Raw genomic sequence first — 18635 nt, 5'->3', positions numbered from 1 at the left:
TCTTTTATTCAACAGAATTTTCTACTGACAACTTCACAGTCCAGACAAGCCACAGGCTTGATTTTTTCGCTGTTAAATGTTGCTTCAGTCCGACAAGTGCCTTTTGGTATGCCTAAATGTTCACTTATCTTTTCAGTCTAATATTATGCTATGCTGATATACTTATCACATTCAGACTGTAATTCCATGGAATAAAGCACCAATATCCAATGCTATACACATGACTATTAGGCCACTGGACTAAAGATTCTCATCCTGCAATACTCAAAATTGCAATGCAGGAGGGTGTGTTTGTATAGATAGCTGAATTAGATGGCTAACAAGAGCCATCTTGGACTGCTCTAGCTACCTGACTTTAAAGGTGCTTATTGACTGCATTCAGCCACTAACACTACAAAAAACCTTCCGTGCAGTAAGAAAAATGGCAAGGATGGGAAACTAATAGTATGTGGCCTTATTTAGCTATCATACATTCATGACTTGTCACAGTATGAAATTCATACTTCTGAGTTGACAGTGTAGTTTTGTGATATTCACGAAAAAAAATATAGGAAGCACATGATTGTAACAAACAGCTATTCCAAAACCTGTATTTGATTGAACTATCAGTAGCGTCACACCTTTTTGGTCCTATTGCAGTGGTGTCCCTGACCTGCAGCCTTCTTGTCTATCATGTAATTAGAACAGTGTATAATTATTAAGCTCTAGGTCACAACTAAAACACTGTAATGTCTAAGCCTTTGGCATGCACACTTGAACAGTAATTATGTATTAGTCTGCATGGCTGTAGCATGGACAGGATTACACACTGCCACTTCCACAATGTTAATGCATACAAACTATTGCACATGTGATAAAGGCTTAGCATGATAACAGCTAGAACATGCAATTTACTGCTACGTACAAAACTTAATGAAATAAAAAAATTTGCTATGTACAAAATCCAAACAATAGTAACAGATTACATTATACAGTTATGTTGTGTAGTTGTTACTTGGAGGGTGGCTCACAGTACATTTTATGGGTTCCCCAGTGTTGTTTTTGACAGTTTCGACTACAATACTGCACTAGATTACACCGTGAACATGTTAGAAGCTTACTGCTATGATGCTGACAATTACAACATTCATCTTCACGAATAATTGCTTTGTATTTTTTAAACCAGTATGGCATCTGGTGTGATGCAGGTACTACAGTATCATTAATGAGGAAAGAGCGAATGGTGTGGCAGGTATTATCATCTGCGATCCTTTCATCACCATTAGGGTACAGTGGATAAATAACAGCTCGATTGGTGAAAAGATGCTCTACCTTTTGCTCTACAAGGTATTGGTAAGTAGTATTCTCTTTTGGTACTGGCCTTGTAGATACTGTGCACCTTGTGAAATAATCAAATACTTTAATGGCCATTTGGTATGTGGCAGTATTTGTAAACTTCATCTGATTTTCCCAATGTAACATAACTGGATGGTCTTGATCTGAGCAATGCCAAAATAGGACATCAATTGCAGGTGTTTTGTTACAGCAATCAAATACTCTGTTGAGAACTGCTATCAAAAATTTAGCTTCAGGCTTTCCATCAACATCACAAAAAAGGGCAAAAAAATTCTCAGTAGTATTCTGAAGTAAAACTGCTAAAGTTTCCTTAAGATGGTATTCTGCAGTATCTGGAACAGGAAGACGTGGATCACACCATAAACTAAGACCACTAAAGCTTTTAGCATCAGCTTTACTGAGAGGCATAACAGGAAAGGATAACATATTGTCAGGGTTGACTATAAACACCGGCTCTTCTTGAAGACTGCAACGTGTGCGATAAGCTGTAATAATAACCTCCTTGTTCTTCCGAGATAATTTAACAGACAGCTGCTTACCATATTCGATGGTATATGGATAGGAAATATCAGTGTAGAAATTACCAATTACAATCCTAATTGTCCTACCATTGCATTGCTGAGTGGTCAGTTGATGATTGCGCATAGCAGAGCAGGCTAGGTCATTAAGAGTGATGACAGTTTCAAACTGATGGTCATCTCCAGAATGCTGGATTACTGTTCCCAGAACAGATGGTGATTGCTGACATGGTAGCTTTTGAATTGATTTGTTGAAAAGGTAGTTTTTGGGTGCCACTTCATTTTTGTGACCATCAAGGGGAACATTATTAAACAACAAGGTCATTTTGTACTTCCTCCGAGCAAAACTAACTGGAACAAAGAAATGAGCATGCACATTATTATCATTTATACTGACTGCCACATCGTCTATAGTGTGGAGACCATCAATGGTGTTATTAAATAACAGCCTTAATTGATTTGCCTTTTTATGCAAAGATTTTTCACCAGCAATAACAGTAAAGCTGCCTGTTGTATTAGCATCATCGGCAGAAACTGTGATGGATTGCTGTACAATGGCTTCTGTGATTTTACATTTATTACACAGTGGACAGTCTTGTTCTGATAATGTTAAATGAAGGTGTACATGATGCAACAAAGCTTGCGTCTGCAGTGAGGTCAGGAATTTCTGCAAAGATTTCTCCTTCAATAACAGAGAACAGAGTGGCTTCCAAAACTGAAAGGTGGAACAATCATGAGTTGCTCTATTAAATTGTGATGCAAATGCCTGCAACAGTATCATGGCTGAACCAGTGGAACCAAAATAATTCCACACACTATCATCAAAAGCTAACAACTGTGCAATGGAAGAACTCAAAGTTTTCCACATAAATGCGAGGTGGTCTTCTTTTGGATTTGTAAAAGGTGTAGCCGTGACATGCTGCCAAATCAGTGACTTAACCCTCACTCCTATTACAGTATCTAAGCCATAGCTATGTGGGACAGGTTCAATGGAGAATATATTTGAGTATTCATCTTCATAGCCAACACATCTCACTCCACATAGCAACTGCAAATGCTTACATTCAACCCCAAAACATTTTTTAACATATTCAGCTAATGTATTGGAAATAGATGTATGGTATATAATACTTGTAAAGAGAACACCATCAGGCTTTAAGATTTGCAAGGCAAGGAGTACGAGGCTGGGTGGTGTAAAGTTGTCGAGCAAGTTGGAAGAGTGTATTGCATCAAAACAACTGGGTGGAACAGGCAGTGGATTGTTGTATAAACACTGGCAAAAATTTAAGGCATCAGTGCATTGAAATGTAAATACAATGTCATAAAAAGATTCAGTTAAGATTTCAGCACAAGACCTCACCCATATTGAGAACTGTTGAACACTATTGGCAAGCAGTGGCCTGTGTTTGAATTTATCATCCTCCACCATAAGAGGAAAGTCAGAATAGTGATTTAGCTTCAAATTTTTTGGAGAAAGTTGATATGTAAAAAAGAAATTGCGGTAAACAGTGAAGTCACGAGAAATATTATAAAATCCATCTGATCTGTCAATAAATGTATTATTGGCTAATGTTGGTTTACCAAAAGGTATACCTAAAACTTCCTCTGCAAACACAAACCCATTTTGGTGGTAAGATTTAACATCATCCTTCAATACCTTACACTCATGCTTTGAAACATTTTTTAAAAAGATACCACCAAAATAGCTAAAAAGCTGGTGTGAAGGTTCATGCAAAAAATCGGTACCAAAGGATTGGCAGCGTTTAGACCTTTTGGTCCTTATTTCTGTCACAGTTAATGTATCATTGTACCATGTCTTCCATACCTGATGAATCTGAGAAATATTTGTAGCAGAAGTAAATCGCACTATCAATCTTAGGGGATTTTCATCAGTTCTAATCCATGATTCAATGCTGCTAGACCACTTCAGAAGATTTGACAAGGCATCCATGAGTACTTCTTTGTGATGTGATAACAATTCATGACAGTACCAGATAGCCCAAAAAGAAGCTACCCACTTCACTTTATCGTCATAGCTAGCAGGCATTTGGGTACACAGATATAGAAAGATGATGTTACGGGCCAACACAGCTGCATTAATATCATTTAGCACGAAATGTACACCTTTAAATTTCCGTGCGTGTCTGTGATCAAAGTTGTTCCATAATGTGTACAAGCAAGACCGCAGGTCACCACATCCTAACAGTAGAACATCTGGTCGTAGTGTGTCTGTAGTTATGCTCTGTAGTAAATCTTCTGGAGGAGTGTTACCAAAGAGATAATAATATCCACCAATACAACTTATAGAAACAGGAAAGAACCCTGCATCATCCATCATCCAGTCTACAAACAAACAAACAAACACACACCGTATTATTACTGCATCATGGTTATATATACAGTATAAGAAAAAAATTGGAATTTTAAACTAGAGTAGGGATTAACTAGAACATAGTGTACCAATTAAAAGTATTGAAACAAGCTTGAGTTGGTATATTATGACAGTAAATTACTATAACACAAAAAGAAGTGAATATCCCTACTGTGCTGTGGAGTTTCTGTAATTGAAATGCACAGTAGGGATATTCACTTCTTTTTGTGTTACAGTCATAATATACCAACTCAAGCTTGTTTCAATACTTTTAATTGGTGCACTATATTCTATGTAGTTGATCCCTACTCTAGTTTAAAATTCCTAATTTTTCTTATACTTGTTTCTGTTCTTTTTATAGAAATGATGATCAAACTATGTAACTAGTTTGTTTCATAAAGATGATTTGATGTAGCTATGGGAAGTCAATTAAAGAAGATGCCATCAATAAATAAAATGTAATTTTGTACATAGATTGGTGTACTGATATTCTACAAAAATTGATTTAATTGATTGATTTATACGTCTTATATGGTTTAAGACAAGTGTACAGGAAATAAATAAGCGTTCTAGACACAGGGGTACCAAGCTTCAAAGCAGCTGGAGCCCAGGAAAGGCAAACACACACACACACACACACACAAAGAAACAAAACACACACATACATCAATTATTACGTTAAGGGTGCTCTATACAGTTCATGTACAGCTCCCATGAAATTACCATAACTCACAAATGGTTTGGGCAAATACACTGTACTTTCTTACTGGATATAAGCTAACACTAGAGCACACTTTAGTCCAAACCCAACTGCTAATTTGCTGTAGAATGCGAGTTATAATTTTTCCCTTTAAACTAGAACTAGTCTTACAGTTTACACACTAGAGCCTTGATACTTTCACGATATACTATACAAAATTGTACAAACTATTGTACATTTTTATTTTTGTCTTTTAGCTTCTCAATTATCAGATAGCGTAAGCAATCAATTATCAACTGACGTCTATTATCGGCTAAAGCGACATCTATTATTGGCGCCCGATATACGGCAAAGTATATGGAAGTTTACTACTATATTCCTTATGCTAGTTATCTTTATTGTTTCGGCCATTTAAAATCGTCTATAAGCTAGGTAGAACACGAAAAAGTTTGTTGCTAAATGGTTTAATAGTTAATATCTGATATATTTGCTAACTGTGTAATGCTCAGCTCATACAATGCGTCTTTTTCTGCAGGTTCATCGTGTGTCATGCCAAACAAGATGAAAAAGGGGTTCAGACGGCATTCAAATGGCACTACTATGTCAAGTCCACCACAGAACAATGGCAAAGCAGTAAGGAAACAGTGGACAGACCAACAAATGCAGGCTGCGATCGATGATGCAACAGGCAATCATCTCGGTGCTAATGCAGCTGCTAAGAAGCATGGTGTACCTCCTTCTACTCTTAAGGATAGACCGAGTGGTTGAGTTGTGCATGGGAGTAAACCAGGGCCAAAGCCATATTTATCTGCAGCAGAGGAGGAAGAGCTGGCAGGGCATTTAATTGATGCAGCAAATATATTGGCTACGGTAAAACCCGAAAAGAAATTTTAACTATTGTTGAGAGACATGTGGAGCTAAAAGAGGATGTGTCCTTGAGAGCTTCCAGAGTTACTCATGGGTGGTGGCAGAAGTTTCTGAAGAGGAACTCATCTTTGAGCTTGCGATCAGGTGATTCCACTGCTGCAATTAGGTTGGACGTTGTAAATGAAGAAAACATGAATAACTATTTTGACAAGTTAAAGGAGGTTTTCGATGATGGAGATTTCTGGAATCACCCAGAAGCAATTTACAATATGGACGAAACCGGCATGCCACTAGAACCTCGTCCACCAAAGATTGTTGCGAAAAAAGGGCAAAAGAAGGTCCGTTATCAAACATCTGGACAAAAGCAACAGATAACGGTGATTGGCTGTGCTAGTGCCACTGGACAGTGCTTACCTCCATTTGTAATTTTTGCTGCGAAGAAATTAAATCACATGTGGTGCAGGAATGAAGTGAGTGGGACCAACTATGCATATAGTGAAAAGGGGTGGATTGACCATGAGCTATTCTTCTATTTCCTTGAAAAGCATTTTTTAGCACATACAGTTGCACGGCGCCCACTATTGTTAATGTTAGATGGTCATAGCACCCACTCAGACTTGATGTCACTGAAGTTTGCTAAAGACCACAAAGTGACAATATTTTGTTTGCCTCCTCATACAACCCATAAGTGCCAGCCCCTGGATTGCAGTCTATTTAAGCCACTGAAGGATCATTGGAGACAAGAATGCCATAAATTTTACTGTAAGAGTCCTGGCACAGTCATCAGCAAGCTAAATTTCAACTTTGCATTTCGAAATGCATGGTTGAATGCTATTACACCAGCAAATGTTGTGTCTGGCTTCAGAAAAACTGGTGTTTATCCTTTTAATCGACATGCCATATCATGTGCAAGTGCTTCTGCTGCTTCTATCAACCAAGGAGGTGAGGATGTGATGACTAGAGGTACGTCCATTACCATATTGATAGTCAATAATTGATTATTATTATTTCAGATGTTGTTTCTGAAGGTCAAGGTGATGCTACTTCAAACATTCAAGGAAATGACAATGTAACTGAAGGTACGTAAAAGTGTGCCTGTATTAATCATTTATTTTAGTGTTCAATTTCAGATCCTGAATTAGATCATGAGAGTATTGCTTCATGTAGCCAAGAAATTGATACCATGATGACTCAGGGTATGCTTAGTATCAATAGTAGCCTAGTTTATGTGTACTTTAGAGGTTGATGAGCAGGAGGAAGTCGAAGGAATTGATGTACTCAGCAACAATGTTTCAATAGAAGCGAGGTTTTCAGCAGAAGAAGAGCTGTATACTCGTCGTTTTGAAAATGGATATGATTCGTCGGACCCAAAATATGAGAGGTGGCTAAGGATACATCATCCTATTGCTGCAAGTGTACGATCTGAGGCATTAATGACAGGTCTTCTTGAAGGCCCCAGTGTGACACCAATACATGTTAATCTGCAACTCGTTCAGTCTGACCAGAAAAACAGGGTTGTTGAGAGTTCTACACCACGTCATTCAGTGCCACAGTCTTCTACCCGTCTAGCATTGACAGATGAGCCAATTCCATCTGGTACACCAAGTTCAACAGGATCCGTGTCAACACCAAGGTGTTCACCCTTGGCTAAACTGGTCAATACTCCAAGGATTACTCAAGATAAACGAACTAAAACTGCTAATGCAAGAGTTCTGACCAGCACAGAATGTATCAGAGCGTTTGAAGAAAAGGAAGAGCAGAAACAGTTAGCACAAGAAGAAAAACAGAAGAGGAAAGCAGAAAGGGAACTGAAAAAAGACAGAAGGAAGAGGAGGTGCAACGTAAGAAGGAGGAAAAGGCACGAAAGGTTGCAACAAAGGAAGCAAAACAACGTGAAAAGGGAGCTATGCAGGCAAGCAAGCAACAACACAAACAGGCTCAAAGTAGTAAGAGGAAAGCAGATAGCTTCTTGACATCTAGGGCCAAGAAAAGCAGTACTGCAGAGAATGCTGACGATGAAATAGACTCTAACCGATGTTGCACATGTTTTGGCTTGTTCAGTGATGATGTTGGGACGGAAAGGGAGTGGCTTAGGTGCAATTGTGGCAGATGGATCCATGAAGATTGTGTGGATGAAGATGACATAAACAGTGATGCTACAAAGCTGTGTCCTCTTCTTAGATATTATTTAGTGATATTTACATGCTTTCATTCAATGCTTTAAAATTTCATTTCAATGTATTTCTAATTTAGTGCATAAGAAATTTTTGTGTAATTACAATTAGATGTCAAAGATTATTTTGCGAAATCGCAAAATAATCTTTGACATCTAATTGTACAGTCACTCGTGCCATCTATCGTCACTCTTATCGTCACTCATGCCATCTATCGTCACTCATGCCATCTATCGTCACTCTTATCATCACTCTTATCGTCACTCGTGCCATCTATTATCGGCTGTACATCTAATTGTACATCTAATCCAGTTTTGAAATACACGCGAATGGCACGAGAGATTACTGAGATCAGCCGATAATAGATGTACGGAGGTTATTGAAGGGCCGATAATTGACGTCGAGTGACGATGAATGATTCCCTACAGTACCCCCTTCAGTGCAATGTAGCTTCATAAGGAACAACGCTATTGAATAAGTAAGTTTTGTACATATAGATGAAGCTTGTGCTTATCATTGGGTGGCAAAACATAAATTGTTTTTGTCCCAGTCGTGAGAATTTTAGGGGGGTACGTAACATGGTCGATAATTGATTGCTTACGCTACTCAACTTCCGGTTTGACACTGCCACCAATCTTTCTTTCCACTTCCATGCAATTTGTCACCCGAAGTTGTTAACAAAAAACCGCAAGTGCTCTTTTTAAGCAAAATTACTACAGTAACTCATCCAAACTTTTCATGCCTTTTGGGTGAAAAATGACAGACTAGTTCTATTTTAAACATAAGGGTTGCCTAACACATACAGCAGGTGCTAAAAATTTTTAATAATAAGCCACATTCTAATTAACGACCATAATGCTTCCATCAATGTAAAAGATAACCTGTTTCGCCATGTGACTTGGGAAGCCTTACACAAGCTGTACATAGCACCCTTAAATTAATTAGATCTGACAGATCCCACAGATCTGAGGAGCAAGCACTGAAAATTCTGTCAGTATGAGCAGAATATTGCAATTCTGGCAGCTTGATCAAAGAATGGCTTAATGGTAACTTGCATGCACGTGACGAGATAAGTTGGTCAGCGTTGCAGGTGTATGCTCTGAACAACCAATCTCAATTGTAACAAACTGGGCATACAGGCCAGTACATCAGTGTTCAAAATGAAATAACTTAGTACAAAGAACTTCCACAGTAAAGCAGTACAAAACGGTGCCAACTAATCAGCACGTCTCTGTTCTACATTGCTAAGAACGAGATTTTATCCACCCCGGCATCATCTGGAGCAGTTAGTTGAACTCAGACACACGAGATTAATCAGCACATGCCTGTTTTACTTCGCTAAGACTGAGTTATTATCCACCCGTTGTCTGTCGAACTCAAACACACAAGAAACAAACAATTAACAGTGTTCATAGAATGAACACCTTAGTACAACTTACATGGGCAGCAAAGCAGTTTGTTAATGAGAAACACAAGCGATTAAACTGTGACAACTAATCAGCACATGCTTGTTCTACTTTGGTAAAACGAGTTCCTCCACTCATCGTCTGTAGCAGTCAGTTGAACACAAACACACGAGAAACAAACAATTAACAGTGCATGTTCACAGAATGAAATACCTTAGCACACTACTTGCAGCAAAGCAGTGCATTAAGAAACGCAAACGATTAAACCGTTCAGCACACGGCCTGTTCTACTTTGCTAAGAACAAGTTCTTATCCTCCGCCTGTCATCTGGAACAATCAGTTGAAGTCAAACACACGAGAACAAATATACTGGCCAGTACAGAAAGTCCAGCAGCGTGTACTAAATAAATTATTAGCACTAATGTGCCACTATCGCGAATAAATGAATACCTTGTGCTGTCAGCAAAAAGAACTGGGTACAAAGGAAAGTCCATGATGCATGTATTGTACATACTGCGGTTGGTGAAAAGGCACATCTCGGGACGAAGTGACGTCGAGCAGTGAAGAAATCAAGCCCGTAGCTATATCCATTGTCAAGTTATGCTTGGCTGAAGGCATCAGTTAGTCATAATAAAATTCTGTTAAATAGAAAATTGTTAAAATTCCATAGAAACTTTTTGGAGTTAATCTGAAGAAATTTTTGGGCTTGGCTGCAATACTGACAAGTTGTCATGAAGGGCTGGTTATAGGGTGATATTTTGGGCTGGAAAGCCCAGTTTTGTACGATCCCTACTATACAGTATGGAAAATTAATGCCTCGATATGGTTTCGTTGGATGAAAAAGACAAGCAACCTGATTGAAGATAAAAGAAAAGACAAGGTGCAGAGGGTCTACACTTGTTGGAATCCCAAAAGACACATCCCAATGGTGAGTTTGTTATTGTGGTGTAAAATGGTGGCTGTGTTCTGCTTCGTTTGGCCTCTAGCCTTGCAACTATGGTCTGGCAGTGAGGCAGTGAGACTAAAATTCGAGTTTTGGTGATTTTTAAAAATTCTATATCCGGCCACCTGTAAGTGTTTTGCTATATTTAATGCTGTATTATATGGACTAATACTATTCCGTAAAGGTGATTTCGTCATGTAAAATGTCTTTAGGATGAATTTTAAAGGCAGAATTTCAGTGGCACATAAAAATTTTGGGCCGATCCCTACTTAAACGGTACTACTGTACCATTTGATAGATATTAATATCAACTGGTATTAATTATGTGGGCGGGCAATATTTCTTTAATCACAGATAATACATGGAGAGAAACTAACACAAGCCAGGGATTAATATAGGAGAGGGGGAAGCAAAATTCATGTGTCTCTCCAGGCAGAAATGTGTATTTTATGTGGAAATGTTTCCATATTTTAGCATCTATTTTTCAAAATTTTCCTGGGGGGGGGGGGGGGGAGAGAGATGCCCTCAGACCTTCCTAGTTCACACACCTGCACCCAACAGATTAGTACCTTGAGTTAGCTGTCCTCCCTTTAATAAATCCTAGATCCGCCCCTGAGGTACCTTCCTTGTAAGTTGAAAAAATAACACAAATGTGAATTTGTGCTAACTGATAGCACTGCTGTCACTGTTACAATATAGTTTTATTGTGCCTGTACAGTATGCAAGAATTACCACAAAAATAATGGAAGAATACAGAATAATGGAACATTTAGAGCTGACAATAACCAGTGACAAGAAAAGAGAGAATTTATTGGGAGGGTCATTGGACAATTAACACTACTACTTGGTAGAGGCCTTAAAAATTATATAAAACGAGTAATTAGTTGACTTGCATACACAGATACATTTTATTGCTATACCAGATCCTTGTGCACTACACTACCTGGCACTAGCAACCTAGTTGTCTTTTCATAATGCCACCATTATTAGTTCTATATTGCCGTCACCAAGAGTTCATAATAATATACTGAGGAGAGTATCCTACTCTCATATACCACTGTAGAAGGGCATATAGTGAAGATATGATGTATTGCTTCTGAGTTCTCCTGTTTCTCTTTGTATGATGTCATTAATTGAACACAATATCGATTAAACGCGTGCCTAACAACGTTGCTAACAACCGAGGCTTTCAGCGCTTCTCACTGAATTACAAGTGTGTTTCATGGGTTTAAATAACTGTGTAGGCATTTCTTTCCAGGCCATTTGCGAATACTGCATTCCTGAGCATTGCAAGTGTCTCGTTAAGTGTAGCACAAGTGCTAACAATTCTTGCACATTTATGGCTGCTTTCATGTCACAAACCGCAACACCTTATCATTATGTCATAACTTCACGATGTGCCCTTTTACAGGGATGTATGAGAGTAGGATACTCTCCTCGGTATATACTATGTACTCTTGCCTTCACTAGAGCAAAAACTGGTGTGGGAAGGAGGTGACTATTGATTACTTATACAATTACTTGATTATGTGACTGCTCTATTCAGTGGAGCAGCTATTGTGATCTTGAAGGTGCAAAAACTGTGTACCCATACACCCTGTTGAACAAGCACCATTACCCTTCTCCTACATTGCATAGCTAATTACCTCAACACTAGGTCATTTTGTATCTCTCTATCATGAAACAGTGTATTCACGTGATCCATAATCAAATTTGATGCAGGTACAAGCAAAAAAAACTAGTGTCCACTTTCGGACTTTTCCGATTAAACCATCATGTCTCGTGTCTGACACAATATTCTTTTATCTAATCCGGCTTACCTAATTACGATAAACGGCGACAGCTTTCGAGCAGGAGGTCAAGACCGACTCGGCCCAACTTTTCACTGGTAGCTAGACCTTGTGAATACGGACAATTGGTCTTTATTTCACTCGCTTTGTTCACACTGTTCGAGACACTGTTGCATAGGATGCGGTCCTGATCACAAGCCTCATCATACCACAATCTAATCACACGTGATCTCGCACGTGATCTAGTCTCGCGCCAAACCACAGGCAGGACTACAGTACAGGCGGAACTACACAGTACAGGTGGAACTACAGGTGATCATTTATTATTATTATTATTTGTGTGTGCTGTGCAGAAATAAATGTGATCATAACGCACAGGTGTGATTGTGATAATTATCTAAGAGGGTACAAAACTGGTGTGTGGGGGAGTTGACTACATGAGGGGATTGAGTTCCACAGTTTGGTTGTCGAGGGGAAAAAGGAAAATTTCAAGGGGGTGTCACGTTGGCTCACGCTGTAGGTAGATCTGCGACCGCGGTCAAAGTCTTGACCGGGGTAAATTTCACCTTGACCCTTGACTTGCAGCGTTTATCATATTTGACCTGTGACTTGAGCGTTTCTTTGACCTCCACTTATTTCTCTATTTTCCTATACGCACCTGCGCTTGTAACCTAGTATAATATTTACTTAGTGCGTGCTACCAGCAGCTGGGAGAAAAATCATTATAATTATGGCGAAATGCCTGTTGGAGCTTTAAAACATCTTGGAGATCCTTACTTGTGAGTTACGTATAATTCCGTAAACTTGATAATAGCTACGTATAGTTTTTGATTGTGGGTTTCGAACCTTTCGTATCGTCTTGACCCTTGACCCACTGTAAGAGCTATTTTGTGGCCTTGACCGTTGACTTAGAGTTTGACCACGGTCGCAGATCGACCTACAGCAAGAGCCTGAGTGACACCCCCTTGAATTTAAAACTATCAATTCTGGTATCTAGTTGGTTGAAGTAGCCATTTTTCAAGAAGGGTGGAATAGGAATCAAACAATCATTTGGAATACACACCAGGTTGTTAGTGATTTTATACATCATCTGTAATTTGGCTCTGTTCTTCTTGCTTTTTAGGGTAGGTAAGTTAAGATTTTCTAACATTAATGAAACACTTGAGAATCTAGAGTAGTCCTTATAACATAACCTTGCTGCCAATCGTTGAACCACTTCTAGAAGATTTGTGTTGGTAGATGTGTGGGGGTCCCATACAAGAGAAGCATACTCTATTACCGGTCTCACCATAGCTGTATAACAGTTAAGTTTGGTATTAACAGGACAGTGGTATAAGTTGTGAAGTAAGAAGGCGTTGACTTTGGTGGCTTTGCTTGCTATCTGCTTTATATGTTCATTCCAAGAAAGGGTCTGATCAAATATTACTCCGAGATATTTGGCATGGGTGACTTCCTTTATTGAGTGGTTGTCAATATAATAGATGTTAGGTATGATGTTCTTTTTGTTAGAAATCCTTAAAAATTCACACTTCTTAGGATTAAATATCGTCTGCCATTTGTGTGACCATTGTGTGAGAAGATCAAGATCTCTCTGTAATACATAACAGTCTTCTATGGAATGTATGTTACGGTAAACAATGACATCATCAGCATATAGTTTATGATCAAGGGCGTCAGAGTAGGTGCGACCGGTGCCTGGCCAGAGCCTCACCACCTCACCACTGTTTGGCTGAAATAAAAATAATAAATTTTAAAAAAATTTTAAAAAACAAAAGAACTTGCAAACTTGATAAAGCTAAAACTAAAAGTAGTGAACATGGAATACTTAGCATATATTCAATGGCCATAATTGACCAGAAACAATACTTATCTAACCTGCTTTTCACTCAGAACAGCTTCATGTAGTGTTTGTCCGTATTAAGCACCTCTAAAATAATTATTTTATGCTTAAATGTGTTTGTGTCTACTTTGGAAACATTCCTTACAGTTTATATCTTATTAATAAACTCAAATGGTACTTTTTGATCCCTGACCAGTTTTATCATTGAACACTTGTCAGGCCTAGCACCTTTCATACAGTACTCCAGCCCAAAGCTTCCTTCAGATAACATGTCAGAGTGTGCAGTTTCAAAATATTTCTGGAAGCATGTCCCCCAGGCTCCCCTAGACTGAGCCTTACCACTTTCATTTTTACTCTGACGCCCTTTTATGATTATGATTAAATACGGGTAAAGACAAAGCCTATATACCTGATCAGTACATTCAGGGGTGGATCCAGGGTTTGGCAACGGGGGTGCACCAAGGTAGTAGGCATACACCCCCCAGAAGCTAAAGCTATTTCATATGTTTCAGGGATAAAAATTTTGATTTAGAGTGGTATTATACACAAATATATAGCTTTCTAAGTGGACTACATTAATCAAGAGGGATAAGGCCAATGAAACTTGATTACCAGTTTTTCGCTCAGATTTTTGAACATTTGATGTGGGTGAGCGGTCATTATTTTCCAAAAGCACAACACACATCCCAAACATTAAGATTTCTGCCAAAAAACAGCAAGATCTACATTGATTACTCTTGCATTAAATAGCTAAAGTATGTTACTAATCCATATAGCTAAGAATATTCTGTAACTAGTGATTTTCCATTAGAGTATAGCTGATTGCTCTATTAAAATAAAAGTGAATGCTCTATTAGAGTATTTCAATCTGAAATACCAATAATGAAGTTCCATGCGGGTGTATCAAAAGCATGTGGGTGATGACGCGAAACTGCTAATCAAGTTTCATTGGCCTAAGTGACAGACATGAGTAGTTGAGCTAGCTATAGCTAATAGTTATGGACCTAAAGATGGCATACACATGACCAAGTGCATTTCATTTGCAAAATATCCTTAACTGGCTAAGTGTGTCCATGCATGGGATAGTGCTGCAGATGCTAGTTTTTCATATTATACTCAGCAACTATGAAGGTAGCATTATGTGTTGTGACTGTTTTATTAGAGTATTTGACTGACTGCTCTATTAGAGTATCTCGATCTTGTATATGGTTTCCTTTTTTGGTGAGGGGAGGGGGGCATGTGCCCCATCCGCCACTGACATTATACAAAAGTTAAATAAAGTAAATCTAAATAATTATCTAACAGCGATTTAAAAGTGAACAGAGGTAGGTAAACTGTTCCAATCATTAATTATTCTGTTCATAAAGTAATTTGAAAAACAAAGGGAAATCTAAATAATTAGTGAACAGAAGTATAGGTAAACTGTTCCAATAAGTATTTGATCTGCACAATAATCTGCACAATAATGTTCAGAAGCCATAATTGAATGTTTGTTTGTGCCTTGTAGAGCCTAATCAGCCTCGGCTGTCTGCCCTATTTGACCAATAATAATTATACAACCAAGTACTAAAGATAATACGAAACGCGGTTAAAACATAATAATGAAATAAATAATAAATAAAACTACAAGGCCTGTTGTAAAAGACCTTGTGAAGTAATAATAAATGAATAGGTACTGAACATAAATTATTTGTAATAATAAAATATTCCTTCCTCAACACTCAACAAAGAAAGCCTACAGTATGACATTGTTGCTCACATTTGAAGCCTTAAAAGTTAAGTGTATCTCAATTGTTAAGATAGACAATAATATTATCATTATTATTATTATTACTAGGCTATGTTAAATGTGGGTGATCAGGCCCGATGATGATAACATTCTGCTGCTAGTCACTACTTCATATGTCTGACTAACTGGATGGCAGATTGTCAAATAATTTGGCATGCAATATTGGTATTTTCTAAGATACAATGTTGGTAACCCTCTTCCAGAAAAACAGTTGGTTGTTTCTATTATATACACCTGTACTTATTGTAGCATTAAATTTAAAGAGTTTGCTTTGGAATGAGATACCCATTATACAATACTGCTGTTCTGTCCATTTCATCGTATGTAATTATGATGTGTTTGAAAGTTATGAGCTGTAAGTATATACCTTATTCTTTAGTGCAGAGATGACTGGAGGGCAGATGATTATCGTTGGATGAATGTGGCCGTAACACAACTACCTCGAAAAAACCGATGCTAAAGAAGTATTATTTCTTTATCCTTACTCCTGATGGCCCACTCACTGATTTTAAGAGACATGCGTATATTCTCAACAATGTTGAAAACCTAGTGCTTGTGCACTACATGGGCAATCATAATGTTGCAGAGGATTTCCCACATGGAAACTCCAAGCAAGATATGCATCCATTTTATCGAACAGTGCCATCATATTTGAAATCACTAGAGGAAAACGTAACAAATGAGAGAGCGAATGTAGTGTACAAAAAGGAGATTGCTTCCTCTACAAGCAACCAGTGTGCACCAAGAAACATGCAACATCTCAGGAATCTGCGATTTAAGGCAGTCATTTCAAAACGCATATCACAAGACGCATTGAGCATTGTCCATTCATTTGCATATGACACACTGACAAGCAACTTTATTTGGAAGATAAAAACATTTCCAGATTTGGTAGTTGTATGTGGCTTGAAGGAGGTGTTTGAAGAGATGGATAATGTGTTTCTCTTAAAAGATGAAACATAATTGCTGTCATATGATACCACTTTTGAGCTAGGTGATTTTTATGTGTCAATTCTGATTTTTCGACACACATTATTCAAAGAAGAGCCATGCATGCCAGATGCATTTTTAATACACGAAAGGAAGCTAACAGAAACACATGAAGAGATATTTGAATTATTAAGTAAAGAAGTAAAAAACATAAGCAAACTGCCTATTCCACTTGTGACAGATGGCGAACAAGTATTGATTAAATCAATCCAAAGAAGGCTCCCAAATATAAATCTGGTTAGGTGTTGGAATTACATGATTACCAGCATGAAGCATGCAGTTTCTGACAAGAATGGACAACACCATAACTTTTTAGCTTATCGCAATGATTTAAAGCTTTTATTCATGTCCACAAATGAAAAATCTTACAAAGGTTTATTGAACGGAAAGAAAGAAGGAGTGGGACAATGAGTTCATGGAGGAACACTCACAGTAATATTTCAAACATTGCGTGATGGGGCCTAGAAAATTTGGGAATATACCAGCCATACACCGGAGTGACCAACAATTGTTTTGTTTGTAAATAGCCTGTGCTGAGAGCCCTATATTTGGCATTGCAATAGTTAGCTAGCATGTTACAATTGAGTTAGACTTTATTATGTCAATTTATAATTAGGTAATCATCAAATTTGGCTGCAAGTAAAAGGATGATCTCAGCTGTGTGAACAAGAGTGTGTGTATGTGTGTGTGCGTGCGTGCGTGCGTGTGTGTGTGTTAGAGTGTGCATGTGTTAGAGTGTGAGTGTTAGTTTGTGTGTGTGTGTGAGTGTTAGTTTGTGTTTGCGTGTGTTAGTTTGTGTGTGTGTGTGTGTATTAGAGTGTGTGTGTGTTAGTTTGTGTGTGTGTGTGTGTGTGTAGTCTGTCACTGTAACACCTATGTCAGTCAACTTATACATGCCTTTATAAAATGGTTACAAAGTTAAACAGGCTGTAGGACCAGGTGTTGTACTATGTGTGTGTGCGTGCATGCGTGTGTATGTGTGTGGGTTTAGTCTCTGTCACTGTTTTGTAATTTTGGAAGTAGTTCAGTAAGCATCTTGGTATCGACTCACTTTACATATCTCATGTTGAAATTTTGTTACAAGTGTGTGATCTCACATAACTACATATATATATATTTTTACTGGACATCAAATTGGACCACATTTCCTGTGACTATAGTTTAATTTGACAATTTATTTGTGGTCACTCAAAGAGCCAGATCAAGACTCCAGCCAAAAAGATAGTTAATTTTACATGATGTTCAGAGTATACATACCTCTGTCTTACAAGCTCACAGCTTCTTATATTAAAATCAAACTTGGACACTCAGTTTCCTACACATTGGCTCAAACAGTGTGAAGATTACGTACATGATAATACGTAGCCTAGGTGATTCGAGGTGATTGTAGATAGTTGGTCATAGAACTAAACATTATCCAGTAGCTGCTACAAGGTGATGTGACCACAATTTCAAGCCTTAAGGTGTAGTACAGGTAAATTGTTACTGGAGAGTAGCTACAATTTTATTATTAGAAAGCTTGCTGGAGTACTGAGCCTACTGTTACAATTGAATATTGTTAATGATAAGGCTGTGCAATAATAACGATAACCCGATTATTGCGATAGCTATTTCATTATCGTGAAAAAGGTAATGAATTTTCTATTAATTCAAATATCTCAAAATAACAGTAAATCTCCGTATACTATTGTATATTAAAAACAGGAAGACAGTATTTTTATGAGTTAGGTAACAATCAGCTGTGGTATTGCACAGCCCTACTATAAAAGTTACATCTCTGCCTATGAGTATAAATATGGCTATGTGCATGAGACTGTAGCTTGTGGTTTCCTCAGGTAGTGGTAAACACAGAATTTCAAAATGAGATAATGTTGTAAACCACCTGATGAATTCTGGGTCAATACCATATTTG

The 18635-nt window shown here is 38.0% G+C and overlaps 2 protein-coding genes across 2 annotated transcripts; one reads left to right on the top strand and one right to left on the bottom strand.

Moving 5' to 3' along the window:
- Nucleotides 1-730: 730 nt before the first annotated feature.
- Nucleotides 731-12322, bottom strand: LOC136249304 (uncharacterized). Its single transcript, XM_066041264.1, has 2 exons — nucleotides 12135-12322; nucleotides 731-4196 (listed from the first exon to the last, which is right to left on the bottom strand). The coding sequence occupies exon 2, from the start codon at nucleotides 4189-4191 to the stop codon at nucleotides 991-993; it is 3201 nt and encodes a 1066-aa protein (XP_065897336.1). The 5' UTR covers nucleotides 4192-4196; nucleotides 12135-12322; the 3' UTR covers nucleotides 731-990.
- LOC136251717 (uncharacterized) lies at nucleotides 5751-8055 on the top strand. The gene is made up of 4 exons (XM_066044148.1): nucleotides 5751-6754; nucleotides 6805-6870; nucleotides 6922-6987; nucleotides 7031-8055. The coding sequence occupies exons 1-4, from the start codon at nucleotides 5983-5985 to the stop codon at nucleotides 7762-7764; spliced, it is 1638 nt and encodes a 545-aa protein (XP_065900220.1). The 5' UTR covers nucleotides 5751-5982; the 3' UTR covers nucleotides 7765-8055.
- Nucleotides 12323-18635: the final 6313 nt, after the last annotated feature.

Source organism: Dysidea avara, chromosome 3, assembly GCF_963678975.1.
Source record: "Dysidea avara chromosome 3, odDysAvar1.4, whole genome shotgun sequence".
NCBI lineage: Eukaryota > Metazoa > Porifera > Demospongiae > Dictyoceratida > Dysideidae > Dysidea > Dysidea avara.
The sequence above is the reverse complement of the archived record's forward strand: the minus strand, read 5'-3'. Positions and strand labels throughout refer to the sequence as shown.